Source organism: Atractosteus spatula, chromosome 5 (genome assembly GCF_055471065.1).
Source record: "Atractosteus spatula isolate fAtrSpa1 chromosome 5, fAtrSpa1.hap1, whole genome shotgun sequence".
Lineage (NCBI taxonomy): Eukaryota > Metazoa > Chordata > Actinopteri > Semionotiformes > Lepisosteidae > Atractosteus > Atractosteus spatula.
The window spans coordinates 10,896,921-10,919,618 of NC_142710.1; the positions used below are offsets into that span (position 1 = coordinate 10,896,921).

The 22,698-nt window shown below is 52.1% G+C and overlaps 1 protein-coding gene across 1 annotated transcript in view; it reads right to left on the bottom strand.

The window, feature by feature from the left end:
* The window catches only part of LOC148834066 (myc-associated zinc finger protein-like), a 35,158-nt gene extending 21,001 nt beyond the window's left edge, over window positions 1–14,157 (bottom strand). The window contains exons 1-2 of the mRNA XM_088915396.1: window positions 12,695–14,157; window positions 2,446–2,596 (exon numbers count right to left, since the gene is read on the bottom strand). Of these exons, the coding sequence (XP_088771522.1) occupies window positions 2,446–2,596; window positions 12,695–12,727 (184 nt within the window). The 5' untranslated portion in view covers window positions 12,728–14,157. The remainder of the gene's footprint in view (window positions 1–2,445; window positions 2,597–12,694) is intronic.
* Window positions 14,158–22,698: the final 8,541 nt, after the last annotated feature.

Genomic DNA, 22,698 nt, shown 5'->3' on the forward strand with positions numbered 1-22,698 from the left:
AGTACTGACACTGCACCCTGAGGGGCTTCACTGAGAGAGAGACAGGTCAGTACCGACACTGCACCCTGAGGGGCTTCACTGAGAGAGAGAGAGAGACAGGTCAGTACTGACACTGCACCCTGGGGGGCTTCACTGAGAGAGAGAGACAGGTCAGTACTGACACTGCACCCTGAGGGGCTTCACTGAGAGAGAGACAGGCAGGAGAGAGAGACAGGTCAGCACCGACACTGCACCCTGAGGGGCTTCACTGAGAGAGAGAGAGAGAGAGACAGGTCAGTACTGACACTGCACCCTGAGGGGCTTCACTGAGAGAGAGACAGGTCAGCACCGACACTGCACCCTGAGGGGCTTCACTGAGAGAGAGACAGGTCAGTACTGACACTGCACCCTGAGGGGCTTCACTGAGAGAGAGAGAGAGACAGGTCAGTACTGACACTGCACCCTGAGGGGCTTCACTGAGAGAGAGACAGGTCAGCACCGACACTGCACCCTGAGGGGCTTCACTGAGAGAGAGAGAGAGAGACAGGTCAGTACTGACACTGCACCCTGAGGGGCTTCACTGAGAGAGAGACAGGTCAGCACCGACACTGCACCCTGAGGGGCTTCACTGAGAGAGAGACAGGTCAGTACTGACACTGCACCCTGAGGGGCTTCACTGAGAGAGAGAGAGAGACAGGTCAGTACTGACACTGCACCCTGAGGGGCTTCACTGAGAGAGAGACAGGTCAGTACTGACACTGCACCCTGAGGGGCTTCACTGAGAGAGAGACAGGCAGGAGAGAGAGACAGGTCAGTACTGACACTGCACCCTGAGGGGCTTCACTGAGAGAGAGAGAGAGAGACAGGTCAGTACTGACACTGCACCCTGAGGGGCTTCACTGAGAGAGAGAGAGAGACAGGTCAGTACTGACACTGCACCCTGAGGGGCTTCACTGAGAGAGAGACAGGTCAGTACTGACACTGCACCCTGAGGGGCTTCACTGAGAGAGAGAGAGAGAGACAGGTCAGTACTGACACTGCACCCTGAGGGGCTTCACTGAGAGAGAGAGAGAGAGACAGGTCAGCACCGACACTGCACCCTGAGGGGCTTCACTGAGAGAGAGACAGGTCAGTACTGACACTGCACCCTGAGGGGCTTCACTGAGAGAGAGAGACAGGTCAGTACTGACACTGCACCCTGAGGGGCTTCACTGAGAGAGAGACAGGTCAGTACTGACACTGCACCCTGAGGGGCTTCACTGAGAGAGAGACAGGCAGGAGAGAGAGACAGGTCAGTACTGACACTGCACCCTGAGGGGCTTCACTGAGAGAGAGAGAGAGAGACAGGTCAGTACTGACACTGCACCCTGAGGGGCTTCACTGAGAGAGAGAGAGACAGGTCAGTACTGACACTGCACCCTGAGGGGCTTCACTGAGAGAGAGACAGGTCAGTACCGACACTGCACCCTGAGGGGCTTCACTGAGAGAGAGACAGGCAGGAGAGAGAGACAGGTCAGCACCAACACTGCACCCTGAGGGGCTTCACTGAGAGAGAGACAGGCAGGAGAGAGAGACAGGTCAGCACCGACACTGCACCCTGAGGGGCTTCACTGAGAGAGAGAGAGACAGGTCAGTACTGACACTGCACCCTGAGGGGCTTCACTGAGAGAGAGAGAGAGACAGGTCAGTACTGACACTGCACCCTGAGGGGCTTCACTGAGAGAGAGACAGGCAGGAGAGAGAGACAGGTCAGTACCGACACTGCACCCTGGGGGGCTTCACTGAGAGAGAGACAGGCAGGAGAGAGAGACAGGTCAGTACTGACACTGCACCCTGAGGGGCTTCACTGAGAGAGAGAGACAGGTCAGTACTGACACTGCACCCTGGGGGGCTTCACTGAGAGAGAGAGACAGGTCAGTACCGACACTGCACCCTGAGGGGCTTCACTGAGAGAAAGAGACAGGTCAGTACTGACACTGCACCCTGAGGGGCTTCACTGAGAGAGAGACAGGCAGGAGAGAGAGACAGGTCAGCACCGACACTGCACCCTGAGGGGCTTCACTGAGAGAGAGAGAGAGACAGGTCAGTACCGACACTGCACCCTGAGGGGCTTCACTGAGAGAGAGACAGGCAGGAGAGAGAGACAGGTCAGTACCGACACTGCACCCTAGGGGGCTTCACTGAGAGAGAGAGAGAGACAGGTCAGTACTGACACTGCACCCTGAGGGGCTTCACTGAGAGAGAGACAGGCAGGAGAGAGAGACAGGTCAGTACCGACACTGCACCCTAGGGGGCTTCACTGAGAGAGAGAGAGACAGGTCAGTACTGACACTGCACCCTGAGGGGCTTCACTGAGAGAGAGAGACAGGTCAGTACCGACACTGCACCCTGAGGGGTGAGAGAGAGAGAGAGAGACAGAGAGACAGGTCATCACCGGCGACGCCCCCTCCCCCTGACTCCTCCCACCTGGCTCGGGGTCCTCGCTCAGGGCGGCTGTGTCCACCGTTGACGGGGGCGGAGCCATGTGCGCCGAGGGCGGGGTCTGTGGGGGCCCGTCCAGACCTGGGAGGAGCTCGGAGTGCAGTGGCCCCGCCCCTTGCGTCTGTGTGGGCGGGGTCTGGGGAGGAGGGGGAGGGGACAGTGAGAAAGGGCTGGTGTAGCTGACCTGAGAGAGGCCACAGTCCTGCTGGAGGATCACACACACAGACACACACACACACACACACACACACACACACACACAGACACACACACACACACCTCACACACAGACACACACACAGACACACACCTCACACAGAGACCACACACCCTCACACCTCACACAGAGATCACACACACACTCACACACACACAGACACACACCCTCACACAGAGACCACACACACACTCACACACACACCTCACACAGAGATCACACACACACAGACACACACACACACCTCACACAGAGACCACACACACACACCTCACACAGAGACCACACACCCTCACACCTCACACAGAGACCACACACACACACAGACACACACCTCACACAGAGACCACACACCCTCACACCTCACACAGAGATCACACACACAGACACACACACACCTCACACAGAGACCACACACCCTCACACCTCACACAGAGACCACACACACACTCAGACACACACACACACACCTCACACAGAGACCACACACACACACAGACACACACCTCACACAGAGACCACACACCCTCACACCTCACACAGAGACCACACACACACAGACACACACACACACCTCACACAGAGACCACACACCCTCACACCTCACACAGAGACCACACACCCTCACACCTCACACAGAGATCACACACACACACCCTCACACAGAGACCACGAACACACAGACACACACCTCACAGAGACCACACACACACACAGACACACACACACACCTCACACAGAGACCACACACCCTCACACCTCACACAGAGACCACACACACACACAGACACACACCCTCACACAGAGACCACGAACACACAGACACACACCTCACACAGAGACCACACACCCTCACACCTCACACAGAGACCACACACCCTCACACCTCACAGAGACCACACACACACACCTCACACAGAGACCACACACCCTCACACCTCACACAGAGATCACACACACACTCACACACACACAGACACACACCTCACACAGAGACCACACACCCTCACACCTCACACAGAGACCACACACCCTCACACCTCACACAGAGACCACACACACACACAGACACACACCCTCACACAGAGACCACGAACACACAGACACACACCTCACACAGAGACCACACACCCTCACACCTCACACAGAGATCACACACACACACCTCACACAGAGACCACACACCCTCACACCTCACACAGAGATCACACACACACACACAGACACACACCTCACACAGAGATCACACACACCCTCACACAGAGACCACACACACACACAGACACACACCCTCACACAGAGACCACGAACACACAGACACACACCTCACACAGAGACCACACACCCTCACACCTCACACAGAGACCACACACACACACCTCACACAGAGACCACACACCCTCACACCTCACACAGAGATCACACACACACACAGACACACACCTCACACAGAGATCACACACACCCTCACACAGAGACCACACACACACACAGACACACACCTCACACAGAGACCACACCCTCACACCTCACACAGAGACCACACACACACAGACACACACCTCACACAGAGACCACACACCCTCACACCTCACACAGAGATCACACACACACACAGACACACACCCTCACACAGAGACCACGAACACACAGACACACACCTCACACAGAGACCACACACACACACAGACACACACACACCTCACACAGAGACCACACACCCTCACACCTCACACAGAGATCACACACACACACAGACACACACCTCACACAGAGACCACACACCCTCACACCTCACACAGAGACCACACACACCTCACACAGAGACCACACACCCTCACACCTCACACAGAGATCACACACACACAGACACACCTCACACAGAGACCACACACCCTCACACCTCACACAGAGATCACACACACACAGACACACACCCTCACACAGAGACCACACACACACACCTCACACAGAGACCACACACCCTCACACCTCACACAGAGATCACACACACACACACACCTCACACAGAGACCACACACCCTCACACCTCACACAGAGACCACACACACCCTCACACCTCACACAGAGATCACACACACACTCACACCCTCACACAGAGACCACACACACACAGACACACACCTCACACAGAGACCACACACCCTCACACCTCACACAGAGACCACACACACACACACCTCACACAGAGATCACACTCACACACACACCCTCACACAGACACACACCTCACACAGAGATCACACTCACACACAGACACACACCTCACACAGAGACCACACACCCTCACACCTCACACAGAAATCACACACACACTCACACACACACCCTCACACAGAGATCACACACACACACAGACACACACCTCACACAGAGATCACACTCACACACACACCTCACAGAGACCACACACCTTCACACCTCACAGAGACCACACACACACACAGACACACACCTCACACAGAGACCACACACCCTCACACAGAGACCACACACACACACACACACACACACACCTCACACAGAGACCACACACCCTCACACCTCACACAGAGACCACACACACACAGACACACACCCTCACACCTCACACAGAGATCACACACACACACACCTCACACAGAGATCACACTCACACACACATCCTCACACCTCACACAGAGATCACACACCCTCACACCTCACACAGAGACCACACACACACACCTCACAGAGATCACACTCACACACACACCCTCACACCTCACACAGAGATCACACTCACACAGACACACACCTCACACAGAGACCACACACCCTCACACCTCACACACACACTCACACACACACACACAGACACACACCTCACACAGAGATCACACTCACAGAGATCACACACACACAAACACACCTCACAGAGACCACACACCCTCACACCTCACAGAGACCACACACACACACAGACACACACCTCACACAGAGACCACACACCCTCACACCTCACACAGAGACCACACACACACAGACACACACACACCTCACACAGAGACCACACACCCTCACACCTCACACAGAGACCACACACACACAGACACACACACACACCTCACACAGAGACCACACACACCTCACAGAGACCACACACCCTCACACCTCACACAGAGATCACACACACACACAGACACACACCTCACACAGAGATCACACACACACTCACACACACACAGACACACACCCTCACACAGAGACCACACACACACACAGACACACACCTCACACAGAGACCACACACCCTCACACCTCACACAGAGACCACACACACACAGACACACACCTCACACAGAGACCACACACCCTCACACCTCACACAGAGATCACACACACACTCACACACACACCCTCACACAGAGATCACACACACACACAGACACACACCTCACACAGAGATCACACTCACACAGAGATCACACACACACAAACACACACCTCACAGAGACCACACACCCTCACACCTCACAGAGACCACACACACACAGACACACACCTCACACAGAGACCACACACCCTCACACCTCACACAGAGACCACACACACACAGACACACACACACACCTCACACAGAGACCACACACCCTCACACCTCACACAGAGACCACACACACACAGACACACACACACACACCTCACACAGAGACCACACACCCTCACACCTCACACAGAGATCACACACACACACCCTCACACAGAGACCACGAACACAGACACACACCTCACACAGAGACCACACACACACACAGACACACACCTCACACAGAGACCACACACCCTCACACCTCACACAGAGACCACACACACACACAGACACACACCCCACACAGAGACCACACACCCTCACACCTCACACAGAGATCACACACACACACAGACACACACCTCACACAGAGACCACACACCCTCACACCTCACACAGAGACCACACACCCTCACACCTCACACAGAGATCACACACACACACAGACACACACCTCACACAGAGATCACACACACACTCACACACAGACACACACCCTCACACAGAGACCACACACCTCACACAGAGACCACACACACACAGACACACACCTCACACAGAGACCACACACCCTCACACCTCACACAGAGACCACACACACACACAGACACACACACACACCACACACAGAGACCACACACCCTCACACCTCACACAGAGATCACACACACACAGACACACACCTCACAGAGACCACACACCCTCACACCTCACACAGAGACCACGAACACACAGACACACACCTCACACAGAGACCACACACCCTCACACCTCACACAGAGATCACACACACACACAGACACACACCTCACACAGAGACCACACACCCTCACACCTCACACAGAGACCACACACACACACAGACACACACCTCACACAGAGATCACACACACACTCACACACACACACACCCTCACACAGAGACCACACACACACACAGACACACACCTCACACAGAGACCACACACCCTCACACCTCACACAGAGACCACACACACACAGACACACACCTCACACAGAGACCACACACCCTCACACAGAGATCACACACACACACAGACACACACCCTCACACAGAGACCACGAACACACAGACACACACCTCACACAGAGACCACACACACACACAGACACACACACACACCTCACAGAGACCACACACCCTCACACCTCACACAGAGATCACACACACACAGACACACACCTCACAGAGACCACACACCCTCACACCTCACACAGAGACCACACACACACAGACACACACCTCACACAGAGATCACACACCCTCACACAGAGATCACACACACACTCACACACACACAGACACACACCCTCACACAGAGACCACACACACACACAGACACACACCTCACACAGAGACCACACACCCTCACACCTCACACAGAGATCTCACACACACACACACCTCACAGAGACCACACACCTCACACAGAGATCACACACACACTCACACACACACCCTCACACAGAGATCACACACACACACAGACACACACAGAGACCACACACCCTCACACAGAGATCACACACACACACAGACACACACACCCTCACACCTCACACAGAGACCACACACACACCCTCACACAGAGATCACACACTCACACCTCACACAGAGATCACACACACACACCTCACACAGAGATCACACACACACAGAGATCACACACACACAGACACACACCTCACACAGAGACCACACACCCTCACACCTCACACAGAGATCACACACACACACACCTCACACAGAGATCACACTCACACACACACCCTCACAGACACACACCTCACACAGAGATCACACTCACACACAGACACACACCTCACACAGAGACCTCACACCTCACACAGAAATCACACACACACTCACACACACACCCTCACACAGAGATCACACACACACACAGACACACACCTCACACAGAGATCACACTCACACAGAGATCACACACACACAAACACACACCTCACAGAGACCACACACCCTCACACCTCACAGAGATCACACACACCTCACACAGAGATCACACTCACACACCCTCACACAGACACACACCTCACACAGAGACCACACACCCTCACAGACACACACCTCACACAGAGACCACACACCCTCACAGACACACACCTCACACAGAGACCACACACCCTCACACCTCACACAGAGATCACACTCACACACACACACTCACACAGACACACACCTCACACAGAGATCACACTCACACACACACACTCACACACCCTCACACCGACACACACCTCACACAGAGATCACACACTCGCACACACCCTCACACCTCACACAGAGATCACACACTCACACACCCTCACACACAGATCACACACTCGCACACACCCTCAAACCTCACACAGAGATCACACACCCCACACACAGATCACACACTCGCACACACCCTCAAACCTCACACAGAGATCACACACTCACACACCCTCACACCTCAGAGACCACACACTCACACCCCCCTCACACCTCACACAGAGACCACACACTCACACACACACCCCACACACAGATCACACATCGCACACACCCTCAAACCTCACACCACACAGATATCACACACTCACACACCCTCACACACCCCACACACAGATCACACACTCGCACACACCCTCAAACCTCACACAGACACCACTCACACACACACCCTCACACTGAGACCACACACACAGACACACACCTCACACAGAGATCACACACTCGCACACACCCTCACACCTCACACACACCTCACACAGAGACCACACACTCACACACACCCTCACACAGAGATCACACACTCACACCTCACAGATCACACACTCAGACTCAGACTCCACCTCACACACTCGCACACACCCTCAAACCTCACACAGAGATCACACACTCACATACCCTCACACAGAGATCACACACTCAGACCCCACCTCACACACAGATCACACACACCCTTACACCTCACACAGAGACCACACACACCCACACCCTTAAACCTCACACAGAGACCACACACTCACACACGCACCTCACACAGAGACCACACACTCACATAGACACCACACACTCACAGACACACACCTCATACAGAGATCACACACCCCCTCACACAGAGATCACACACTGACACACACCCTCACACAGAGACCACGCACTCACGCCTCACACAGAGGTCACACACTCACACACCTCATAGATATCACACACTCACACAGAGATCACACACACACAGACACACACCTCATACAAAGATCACACACTGACACACACCCTCACACCTCACACAGAGACCACACACTCCCACACACCCCTCACACCGAGACCACACACTCGCACCCCCCCTCACACCTCACAGAGATCACACACACACACCCCCGTCACACAGAGACCACACTGACACACACCCCCACACCGAGACCACACACTCACACACACACCCCACACCTCACACAGACCACACACTCACACCCCCCCCACACCTCACAGAGACCACACACACCCCTCACACCTCATACAGAGATCACACCCCCCCCCACACCTCACAGAGATCAAACACTCACACCCCCCTCAGAGACCACACACTCACACCCCCCCTCACACCTCACACAGAGACCACACACCCACACCCCCCTCAGAGACCACACACTCACACCCCCCCCCACACAGAGACCACACACCCACACCTCACAGAGATCACACACTCACACCCCCCTCAGAGACCACACAATCACACCCCCCTCACACAGAGATCACACGCACACCCCCCTCACACAGACCACACAATCACACCTCACAGAGATCACACTCACACGCCCCTCACACAGACCACACACTCACACCTCAGAAATCATACTCACAGACACACAACTCATACAGAGACCACACTCACACACCCCCTCACACTGCACAGAGATCACACACACCCTCACAGAGATCACACACTCACACCCCCCTCACACAGAGATCACACACTCACACCCCCCCTCACACAGAGACCACACACTCACACCCCCCCTCACACCTCACACAGAGACCACACACTCACACACACACACCCCACACCTCACATAGAGACCACACACTCACACACACCCCTCACATTCACACACCCCCCTTACACCTCACAGAGATCACACTCACACCCCCCTCACACCACATATAGAGATCACACACTCACACACACCCCTCACACCTCATACAGAGATCACACACTCACACACACCCCTCAGACCAGAGAGATCACACACTCACACACACCCCTCAGACCTCATACAGAGATCACACACCCCTCACACCTCATACAGAGATCACACACCTCATAGAGATCACACACTCACACACCCCCTCACACCTCACAGAGACCACACACCTCACACAGAGATCACACACTCAGACCCCCAGAGACCACACACACCCACCTCATACACATATCACACACTCACACCCCCCTCATACAGAGATCACACACTCACACCCCCACCTCAGAGATCACACTCACACCCCCCTCATACAGAAATCACACACTCACACCCCCAACTCAGAGATCACACACTCACACACCCCTCACACGGACTACACACTCACACACCCCCTCACACAGAGACCACACATTCACACACCCCCCTCACACCTCACAGAGATCACACACTCACAGAGATCACACACACCCCTCATACCTCATACAGAGATCACACACCCCCCTCACACCTCACACAGACCACACATTCACACCCCCCCCACACCTCACAGAGACCACACACACCCCTCACACCTCATACAGAGATCACACCCCCCCCCACACCTCACAGAGACCACACACTCACACCCCCCTCACACAGAGACCACACACTCACACACCCCCCCCACACCTCACACAGACCACACACTCACACCCCCCCTCACACCTCACAGAGATCACACACTCACACCCCCCTCACAGAGACCACACACTCACACAGCCCCCCACACCTCACACAGAGACCACACACTCACACACCCCCCCACACCTCACACAGAGACCACACACTCACACACCCCCCTTACACCTCACAGAGATCACACTCACACCACCCTCACACCACATACAGAGATCACACACTCACTCACACCCCTCAGACCTCACACACCCCTCACACCTCATACAGAGATCACACACTCACACACACCCCTCACACACCATACAGAGATCACACACCCCTCACACCTCATACAGAGATCACACACCCCTCACACACACACCTCATAGAGATCACACACTCACACACCCCCTCACACCTCACAGAGACCACACACACATACACACACCTCACACAGAGATCACACACTCAGACCCCCCCCCACACCTCACAGAGACCACACACACCCACCTCATACAGAGATCACACACTCACACACCTCATACACATATCACACACTCACACCCCCCTTCAGAGATCACACACTCACATCCCCCTCACACAGAGACCACACATTCACACCCCCCCTCACACCTCACAGAGATCACACACTCACAGAGATCACCTACACCCCTCACACCTCATACAGAGATCACACACCCCCCCTCACACCTCACACAGACCACACACTCACACCCCCCTCACACAGAGATCACACTCACACACCCCCCTCACACCTCACAGAGATCACACACTCACACCCCCCCTCACACAGAGACCACACACTCACACACCCCCCTCACACCTCAGACATCACACACTCACACACACCCCCCCACACAGACCACACACTCACACCCCCCTCACACAGAGACCACACACTCACACCCCCCTCACACCTCACAGAGATCACACACTCACACCCCCCCCTCACAGAGATCACACACTCACACCCCCCCTCACACCTCACAGAGATCACACACTCACACCCCCCCTCACACAGAGACCACACACTCACACCCCCCTCACACCTCACAGAGATCACACACTCACACCCCCCCCTCACAGAGATCACACACTCACACCCCCCTCACACAGAGATCACACACTCACACCCCCCTCACACCTCACACACAGATCACACACTCACACCCCCCTCACACACAGATCACACACTCACACCCCCCTCACACAGAGATCACACACATCCCTCACACCTCAGAGATCACATACTCACACCCCCCCTCAGAGACAACACACTCACAAACACCATCACACCCCACCTCACACAGAGACCACACACTCAGATCCCACCTCACACAGAGACCACACACTCAGACCCCACCTCACACCTCACACCTCACACACAGATCACACACACCCTCACACCTCACACAGAGACCACACACTCAGACCCCACCTCACACCTCATACACAGATCACACACACACACACCCTCACACCTCACACAGAGACCACACACTCACACACACACGAGAAGTCATACTGGGGGTCCTGATATTCCTCACCTGAAAGAGGAAACTACTCCAGGCAGCGTCCATTCCGAGTAATAATAATAATAACAACAACAATAAGAACAACAATAATAATAATTATTATTACAACTGAGTGAGGCTCCACTCAGGAGTTACTCATTAGTTGCTTCAAGACTCGGGGCGAGTGTGCTGGTGGACCGGACCGGATCGGACCGGGGGTCGGTGTTGGGGGGGGGGTCAGGTGCGGGCCCTGGGGGCGGTCCGGCTCAGTAAGCCCCCGAACTCTCGAGCCGGTCGGGTCCGGGTCCGGCAGCCGGCCCGACTCCCCGGGACCGTCCGGGACCGTCCTGGGAGAGCCGCCGGGCTGAGCCGGGCTGAGCCGTGCGGGGCGCCGGCGAACCGAACCGAAGCGAACCGGGCCGGCGAGGCCCACATGCGCCGCCCAGACCGCGCTGGCCGCTGGCCGCTGGCCGCGTCACTGGTGCCGCCGGGATTATTATCGCCCGTGTTGTTGTTGTTGTTGTTATTGTTGTTGTTGTTGCCGCTGTCGCCGCCCGGGGCTCGCTCGGGCCCGCCGGGAGAGTCCAAGCCGCGGTGTCGCGTCCCGTCGCCCGCCCGCCCGCGTCACAGCGCTCCCGGCCGGCCGCCGGCCGCTCCCCCGCCTCGGACGGCGACGCCGAAGGATGCCATCTTTATTTTTTTCCTTCCTTCCTTCCTCCCTCCCTCTCTCTCTCTCTCGCTCTCGCTCGCTCTCTCTCTCTCTCTCTCTCTCTCTCTCGCTCTCTTTCTCTCCCTTTTTTTCCCTGTTCTTTCCTTTTCCGTCGACCAGCCCGCTCGGCCGCGCTGGCTGCCTTAAAGGGGACGTCTCCCCCTCCGCCCTCCGCGCCGCCAGCTTGCGAGAGCGGCGTCTGCGCCGACAGAAAAGAGAGAGGAGCCCCGCCCCCTCCCCTTGACTCCGTCCCGCCCCGGATGTTTCCTCTCTGGGGGTTTCCGGTTGCTCAGGGGTCCGTAAACACGAGAGAGACGAAACGGGAGATGACGTATTAGATCAGATACAACAGCTGACACACTTCCCGGCCAGGTGGATGACGGTTTATGTAGTGAATTTTATAAATGTTTTCAAGATTTGTTAATTGATTTTTTATTTGGTGTTTTTGAAGAAGCTATACAAAAAAAAAAGAAATGCCACCTTCTCTGAAACAGGGATTGATTTCACTTATTCCCAAACCTGACAAGGATAAGCTAATGTTAGAAAATTGGAGACCTATAACTCTGTTGAATAATGATGCAAAATTATTAGCTTTGATATTTGCGAATAGATTAAAGAAAGGGTTGGCTCAGATTATTGATGAGACGCAATCTGGTTTTATGAAAGGCAGGCATATTTGCAACAATATCCGTTTAATTCTGGATCTGATAGATTACAGTGATCTTATAGAAGATGATAGTTATATTTTATTTGTTGACTTTTATAAAGCTTTTGATACAGCGGAGCATACATTTATTTTTAAGTGTTTAGAATTTTTTGGTTTTGGTGAATATTTTCAGAATGTTGTTAAGACTCTTTATAATGGGTGTAATAGCTCAGTCAGATTACAAAATGGTACATCTCCGAGATTTGAAATTGGCAGAGGTATTAGGCAGGGATGTCCAATATCTCCTTTTCTCTTTTTATTAGTAACTCAGACTTTGGCTCTTCATATTAATAATAGCATTATGTAAGGCATTAGTATCTTGGAAATAAAGGATAAGAAGTGTAACAATACTCCTATTAGAAATCTTTGTAAACCCCATCTTATCCCCTCTTGTTTGTCTTTTTGGAATGCAATGTTTGAAAACATTAACTGGAAGTTAGTTTGGACAACTCCTGATAGATTTTGTATTACAAATAAAGTTAAAGAGATATCGTTTAAAATTATTCATAAGTTTTATCCAGTGAAATTAGTACTCTTTAAATTTAAGCATGAGCAGGATGATCTGTGTTTTTTGTCGGGCAGAAAAGGAATCTTTGGTGCATTTATTTGTTAGGTGTAGGTTTGTGAAGTTGTTTTGGACGGATTTACAGAGTTTTGTTTGCAGGCAATTAAAAGTGTTTTTTAGATTGAAGGATTTTGACATTTTATTGTACTGTTTAGTAGAAAATTTGGAAAAAGAGCATTTATTTCTAGTCAATTTATTAATCATTCTTGGTAAATTTCACATCCATAAATCCAAATGGTCTAATAATACTCCCCTTTTTAGTTCTTTTGAGGTGGAGCTGAAACACTATTTAAATTCTATTAAAAATGTGAGAAATAATAAAGCACGGAAAACATATGATATATGTAAAAAATACAATTTAATCATATAACTTACTTATTACCTCTGGCGGTTAACTGTTTATTTTTCTGTTTGTGTTTGTTCTCTTGTACCTAATTTGATCCTCTGATTGTATTTGTATTTGTAAATTCTTTATACATTTAATAAAAAATTCTTTTAAAAAAAAAACACTTCCCGGCCAGAGGAGTTGGTTGCTCAGGTTTTGCGGGGGCTGTGTTTCAGAATAGCGTGTGGCTAGTGACATTTTTTTTTATGAAAAGCCCCTCGTGTGCTCGTCTGTGGACAGCACGCTGCTCCATTGTACTTTCTGGACACTCAATCTGTACACACCTCTGCACGTTTTGCACATATTTTATTGTTTTTACCGTGCCTGTGATCATATTTTGCACACACCTGTGTATTTATTTTTATTTATTTACTGTATTTTATATTTATTTTGTACTGCTGTACGTACTCTTAATGTTTCGTCTATTCTGATGTCTGTTTTTGCTTGTCTTGGGCTGGACTGCTGTAACACATCAATTTCCCTTCGGGATCAATAAAGTCTGATCTATCTAAAAATCTTTAATTTGTAACATTTCTACCTTTAAATGTTGAATCGGAACATTTTGCGAATCGATCCTAAACAGGCTTGTATGCAGGCAGTTAACAAACCAAGGAATCAAAGATTTCTGCTCAGTATGACCCAGGACACGTAAGCCATCGTGTCCCCCTGGCCTTGACCAGTCCTGGCCTCCTAATAGCCCCCCTCTCTGACCTGTCCTCATCGCTCTGCTCTCCTCCCCACTGAGAGCTGCTGTGTGGGGAGCAGACTGGAGCATCATCCAGGTGGGGCTGCACACTGGTGGGGGTGGAGGGGGTCCCCATGACCTGGGAAGAGCTCTGAGTGGGGTGTCCAGAAGAGTGCTGTACAAGTATAAGCAATCATTATTATTATTGTTATTATTGTTATTGTTATTATTGTAACGCTTACGGCCGACAGGCACTGTGTAAGAGCCGGCTTACCAGAGCAGGTGACGTCGCCGCCCTTCCCAGTGATAGCAGGACCACAGCTACTGGGCTGTGGAGAGATCTCTCTTCAGCTCACCGGGCTGGGTCCCTGCTGAGCGACGCGGGAGTCCCGGGTTCGAGCCCCCGACGTGGGGGGCCGACCTAACGCGGCAAGGGCGCCCCCGTTGATAATAACAATAATGTAACCATTATTGTTATTATCATCGTGTTCGCGTTGAACTCTAGAACGGGGCGTCTTCGTGTCGCCTCTGTTCTCCTGCCGGTTTTGACCTCACCCGTCTCTCCACCGACAAGAGCTCTCGTCCCCATTCTCGCCGGACCCACACCGTGGAATCTCCTGGACCCGACCAGTTCTGCCATCGCAGACGTGTGTCCAGGTAAGCTAGCCGCGCGGAAGCAGCCCTGAAACTGTTTCAACACTTATTTTTCGTTTTTCGTTATGTCCCGTGGTATATATATATAAAAAAAAAACTTCTGCCTGGGTTTGCAAACTTCTATTTAAAAAGGAAGAGTTCAGCGTCGATATGGCAGCGCCCTCGCCCGCTGGAGAGGAGGAAGTGCGCCTTGGGCGCTGAGGGCGTTGAGCAGCGGCTGACCCAGCTCAAGTCAATAGCGCTGTGTGTGTGTGTTAGAAAGGAGAATAAAAGCCGGTGCTGGTGTTATGTTAAAGTTTAATCCCATGGGAAACACTACGCAGATATCCCTTTGGGGTGGACTTCATTACTACACTGGCACGTCATCGTCTACCCCAAGTGACGGGTCCGGGGGAGTCCCGTGTCTGCAGGGTTTAAAACCCCCTGGCAACGCGAACTTACAGAGCAGCCAAACGCCAAGACGTCACCTCTGTTTACTCCATTTCATCTTTTTTTTTTTCCATAAAGTGGATTTATATTGTAATATGCCCCCCGGACGATGTTTGTTGACATGCTATACGCACTCTTGTTCACATAAAAAGTAAAAAAAAAAAAAAAAAGCAACCTTAAGCCATAAGAGTGATCCGGAAGTGTCTGTGAATAGCCGAAGTCCTTCCGCTGCCACAGGAGGCCAGCGGGCGAAACCGCTGCTGTGCTATTTCTTCATGGATGGCTGTCATTGCCCGACCATTCGGCCGAAAGTTTTTGGGGGCACGGTTTTGAATTGTAAATCGCCTCCACTAATCCCCATGTTTGACAAATCTAAGATAATTCGTTTTTATTAATCTGACAGCACCTTCCTTCCACTTATACTCCTGTAAAAAAAAAAATAGCCATTCCTGTATTTTGTTCTTACGGATGGTTTTTTTTTTTTGCCCCATTCAATGAAAAAGGTTTTCAGAGACGCGAGCTTTCGAAGGAGCTGTATTTCGACTCTGGCCTTTGTGTGTCATCATTTCTTTTTAACTCTAAGCATATTTGTGCTCCCTCCAGAGCGGCGAAGCACGCACTGTCGAGGCGCTCAGCCCAGAGAGAATCGCCCTCCTTCATTCACGTCCACACTCATCTTGCCGGTCTGGGTCTGGGTCTGGGCTCTCCACAGGCGGGTGGACTCGATTCCACAGTCCCTCAGCTAATCGAAAATCACCCTGTTTTTGTCTCTGTCAAACTGCTGGGGTTTATGGAGCACCTCCCATTCCCAGACTGGGACAGTGCAGCCATGGTGCAGGGAGCAGTCTCACCCCCCTCCCAGCCAAACACGCATTTGTGCCTCTCCACAAATACCTCAGATCTACTGTAAAGTCCCTCAGCTAATAGTACGTCACCTTGTTTTTGTCGGGTAAGTGTCTTTGCTACAGCTGCTGGGGTTTAGAAGCCCGCTCGCTGTTCCCAGACTGGGACAGTGCAGGGATGGACAGGGACAAGTGTAAGCAGCAACCGTGATCCCATCCAAAGTGATGCTGACAGACCGTAGCTGTGACACGGAGTTAGCGCACAACAAAGAACCGGCTCCTGGGCACAGAGTGGATGACTGGCAATGTTTTGAAAAGGCAGAAACTGTTACGCATCTGTAAATCACCCAGCAGCCCCCAGAAAGCCAGAGGTGGAGTGCGACGCGTGCACTGAGCGCTTTAGCTGTGTGTGTGTGGGTATGACACGGCTCAGAAGAGCGCGATGTCAAGCCTGGGCTCGGTGTCTTGAACACGCGTGACGCAAGACAACAGCCAGCCACCATCGGGGTCCCCCCCCCCCCCCAAGTTAAAAACCCCTCTGAAAAACGGCGTTATTGACGCAAAGCAATCCCACAGCACGCCTTCCGTCAACGCCTGGGAGGTAAAAACACACAACGTCACTGACACGCTATTTAAAAAAACAAAACCCCCACCTGGCGCACACAGGAAGTCTCACTCTGAGCCCAGCGGTGGTCTCGTTATTGATATCTTCCCTCCTTGGTTTGTGTTACCGGACGAGCACTATCACTGAACGCAAGACGAGTTTGTTTTTTTTTTAAAACGTTTTATTTGAACAATAAAAACAAAAAACATACACATGAAGAAAAAAGACTAAACAGTGAATAAAGATCGAGTCCGCACTGTTGTCACGTGGTCTGTAAATACGCGTTTCCATCGGCTTTAAACTCTTCAGACACGGGACTCCCCCCAGACCCGTCACTTTGAGTAGACGATAACGTGCCAGTGTAGTAACGAAGTCCACTCCAAAGGGATATTTTCGAATTATTTACAATGGAACTGAAGTAATCGCAAATCATTACAAAAATAAAACCCCCCATTTTATGCCAAACACTTGTAAATAATCCTGGTGCTTCTGCCATCTACAGAAACAGGAAGATGGAGGCTGCAACACACACACACACAGTCTCTCTCTCCCCTGTGTATCAACCCCCACAGTACCGCCTTCAAGACCTTCATCAGGTACTGACACACACACACACAGTCTCTCTCTCCCCTGTGTATCAACCCCCACAGTACCGCCTTCAAGACCTTCATCAGGTACTGACACACACACACACACTGTCTCTCTCTCCCTCTGTGTATCAACCCCCACAGTACCGCCTTCAAGACCTTCATCAGGTACTGACACACACTCACTCACTCAGACACTCTCACACACACTCACACACTCACTCAGACACACACACACACTCACTCACTCAGACACTCTCACACTCACTCAGACACACTCACTCACCAAGGGCTACAGCTCCTTGCTGTCCACGAGCCGGTGCTCAGTCACGAAGTGGTAAAGGTTCTGGCGTGGGCGACCATGTCCATGTCGCGGATCTGGTCGAAGTGGTGGAACCAGACGTGCACGAGCGCCCTGAACACCTCCTCCAGCAACCATATCACATCACCCTGCAGCTCCCAGCTCCCAGCCCACTGGAGCCCAGCAGGGGGCGCTCTCACCCAGCTCCCAGCCCACTGGAGCCCAGCAGGGGGCACTCTCACCCAGCTCCCAGCCCACTGGAGCCCAGCAGGGGGAGCCTGGCCAGTACCTGGAGGGGAGACTCCTGGGAGAGGGGTGAGTGGGGCCAGCAGGGGGCGCTCTCACCCAGCTCCCAGCCCACTGGAGCCCAGCAGGGGGAGCCTGGCCAGTACCTGGAGGGGACACTCCTGGGAGAGGGGTGAGTGGGGCCAGCAGGGGGCGCTCTCTCCCTGCGCTCTGTGTGGGTCCTGATGCCCCAGTACAGTGATGGTGAGCTATAAAAGACTAGGGCTGGACACTGACGGGGACACTGGACTGTAAGAGGGCTCCGTCCTTCAGATGAGACGTAAAACCGGGGTCCTGACTCTCTGTGGTCATGAAGAATCCTGGGGTGTCTCTATAAAAGAGTCGGGGTGTTACCCGGTGTCCCCCTGGTCTTGACCAGTCCTGGCCTCCTAGTAACCCCTGATGACCTCTGACCTGTCCTCCTCGCTCTGAGAGCTGCTGTGTGTGAGCGCACTGGTGGGGCTCCACACTGCTGCTGCCGGAGGGGATCCCCACCACCAGCGGGGCGTCCAGAAAGGCGCTATATAAGTATAAGGATATTATTAATGACCTCTGACCTGTCCTCATCGCTCTGAGAGCTGCTGTGTGGGGAGCAGACTGAAGCCTCATCCAGGTGGGGGTACACACTGGTGGGGGTGGGGGGGATCCCCATTACTGTAAGGAGCTCTGAGTGGGGTGTCCAGAAAAGCGCTGTATAAGCGTAGGAATTGTTTTATTTAAAGAGGAAAGTTGCTTATTAGTTCTTACGGTCTGTATTTTTGTGGATCCTTTGTGTATATTTGTTCAAATAAAGAATTTTAAAAAATATAGAGATAAAGATTTTGTGTTTCCCACGAACCACTGCACTTTTGTTGGTCTCAGTGCTTTAAAAGAGAGAAGAAAAGAGCTTTTAAGAGGACATTCGTCTCACAATGTTAAATGGCGCTGTCACGCTGGAGGACTTTTACACCCTTCACCGTGGAGTGCCTGAAACGTCCGTGTACTTCAAAAACAAGTCTCACCCTCTTTAAAAAGAATCGGAGAATCGGTTCGTACCCGTCCTGGCCGTGTCTGAATAACCTCCGGGCGGCGGGCAGTCTGTGGGAAGAGACGCGGAACTCCTACGTTTTCTTCGCGGTGTACTCGAGAACATTTAAAAACAAACAAACAAACAAACAAACAAACAAACAATCTCTCTGACGAGTGACTTTCCTTGTGAACGGTCCCGTTTTCCACCCGGGAGTCAAGAAGAGAGAGAAACCAGGAGACGAGAAGTCCGTCTGTGCACTGCAAGAGGGCGGCGCGCCGAAGCCGCGTCATCCGAACGCGCCTCCTGGAAAAACGAAAACACACAACCGCTCGTCACACACGACACAGCGAGGCGGCACAGTGAGACACAAGAACACCTGTTGTCAGCAGAGCCGAGGACGTGTGGGGTTAGGGGTCACACTCAGTACGTTTGCTTAATCTGCTGAAAGAGTTTGATAACCCTACTCACCAAGCTTATTTTAAAATACTTTTGGGGAATTCGAGTATTTAAAAATTCTTTAAAGCACAGGTTTCACGGTTTTTTTTTTCTGTACTCTACACGCTTGTAAAACCTTGCCAACATGAGAATTTCCCATGAAATTATATACAAATATATGATAACATTAGACGAGCTCCGCGGGTTGAGCTCAGAGCCCTGCGAACAGCTGCCTCCGAGTCAGACATGCACGAATGTGACGAGCACTGGGCCGGAAAGCTGTCGAGCGGCGACAGCAGAAAAGCTGCTCGTTTCACTGTCCGCTTCCCAGACGGCATTCCTCAGCGGGATCCGTGTTGTTCAGGATCTGAAAAGGAATGTCTTTCGTTCTTTGGTGGCCTGGGGGGAGTGATGTACTCGGTTCTAGCAGAATTAAGAGAATGACTGTCTCAGTTTTGAATGATATTTTTCTCCTTGATGACTGGGAACAATCTCTCATCCGTAGTTGTTCGGATGTATTTCTTATCGCACTTTCCTCCTAAGAGGCTGGGGCTTGCATAGAATACAACTGGAAATGTTCGTTTCAAATGGATAATTCTCTGTTGAAATTCAGAGGTGGGCTCCGAATGACTTGAGGGTGCAGTTAACACTTGAAGCACCTATTCCACCAGTACCTTAATGTCATTATAACTCTCCTTTATAGGGAAAAGAGTAGATCATGTATTAACGACAGTGATCGAGAAACACAGGCAGCAACACTGTTTAACACACAGCACTGACGACAGCCGAGACACCGTCTCACTCTAACACACACACACTGATCCCAGCAGAGAGACACGCTGTCTCACACTCAGTTTAACACACACACTGATCCCAGCAGAGACACTGTCTCACACTCAGTTTAACACACACACTGATCCCAGCAGACACACTGTCTCACACTCAGTTTAACACACACACTGATCCCAGCAGAGACACTGTCTCACACTCAGTTTAACACACACATTGATCCCAGCAGAGACACGCTGTCTCACACTCAGTTTAACACACAGCGCTGATCCCAGCAGACACGCTGTCTCACACTCAGTTTAACACACACACTGATCCCAGCAGAGACACTGTCTCACACTCAGTTTAACACACACACTGATCCCAGCAGAGACACTGTCTCACACTCAGTTTAACACACACACTGATCCCAGCAGAGACACTGTCTCACACTCAGTTTAACACACACATTGATCCCAGCAGAGACACGCTGTCTCACACTCAGTTTAACACACAGCGCTGATCCCAGCAGACACGCTGTCTCACACTCAGTTTAACACACACACTGATCCCAGCAGAGACACTGTCTCACACTCAGTTTAACACACACACTGATCCCAGCAGAGACACGCTGTCTCACACTCAGTTTAACACACACACACACTGATCCCAGCAGAGACACGCTGTCTCACACTCAGTTTAACACACACACACACTGATCCCAGCAGAGACACTGTCTCACACTCAGTTTAACACACACACTGATCCCAGCAGAGACACTGTCTCACACTCAGTTTAACACACACACTGATCCCAGCAGAGACACTGTCTCACACTCAGTTTAACACACACATTGATCCCAGCAGAGACACGCTGTCTCACACTCAGTTTAACACACAGCGCTGATCCCAGCAGACACGCTGTCTCACACTCAGTTTAACACACACACTGATCCCAGCAGAGACACGCTGTCTCACACTCAGTTTAACACACACACACACTGATCCCAGCAGAGACACGCTGTCTCACACTCAGTTTAACACACACACACACACACACTGATCCCAGCAGAG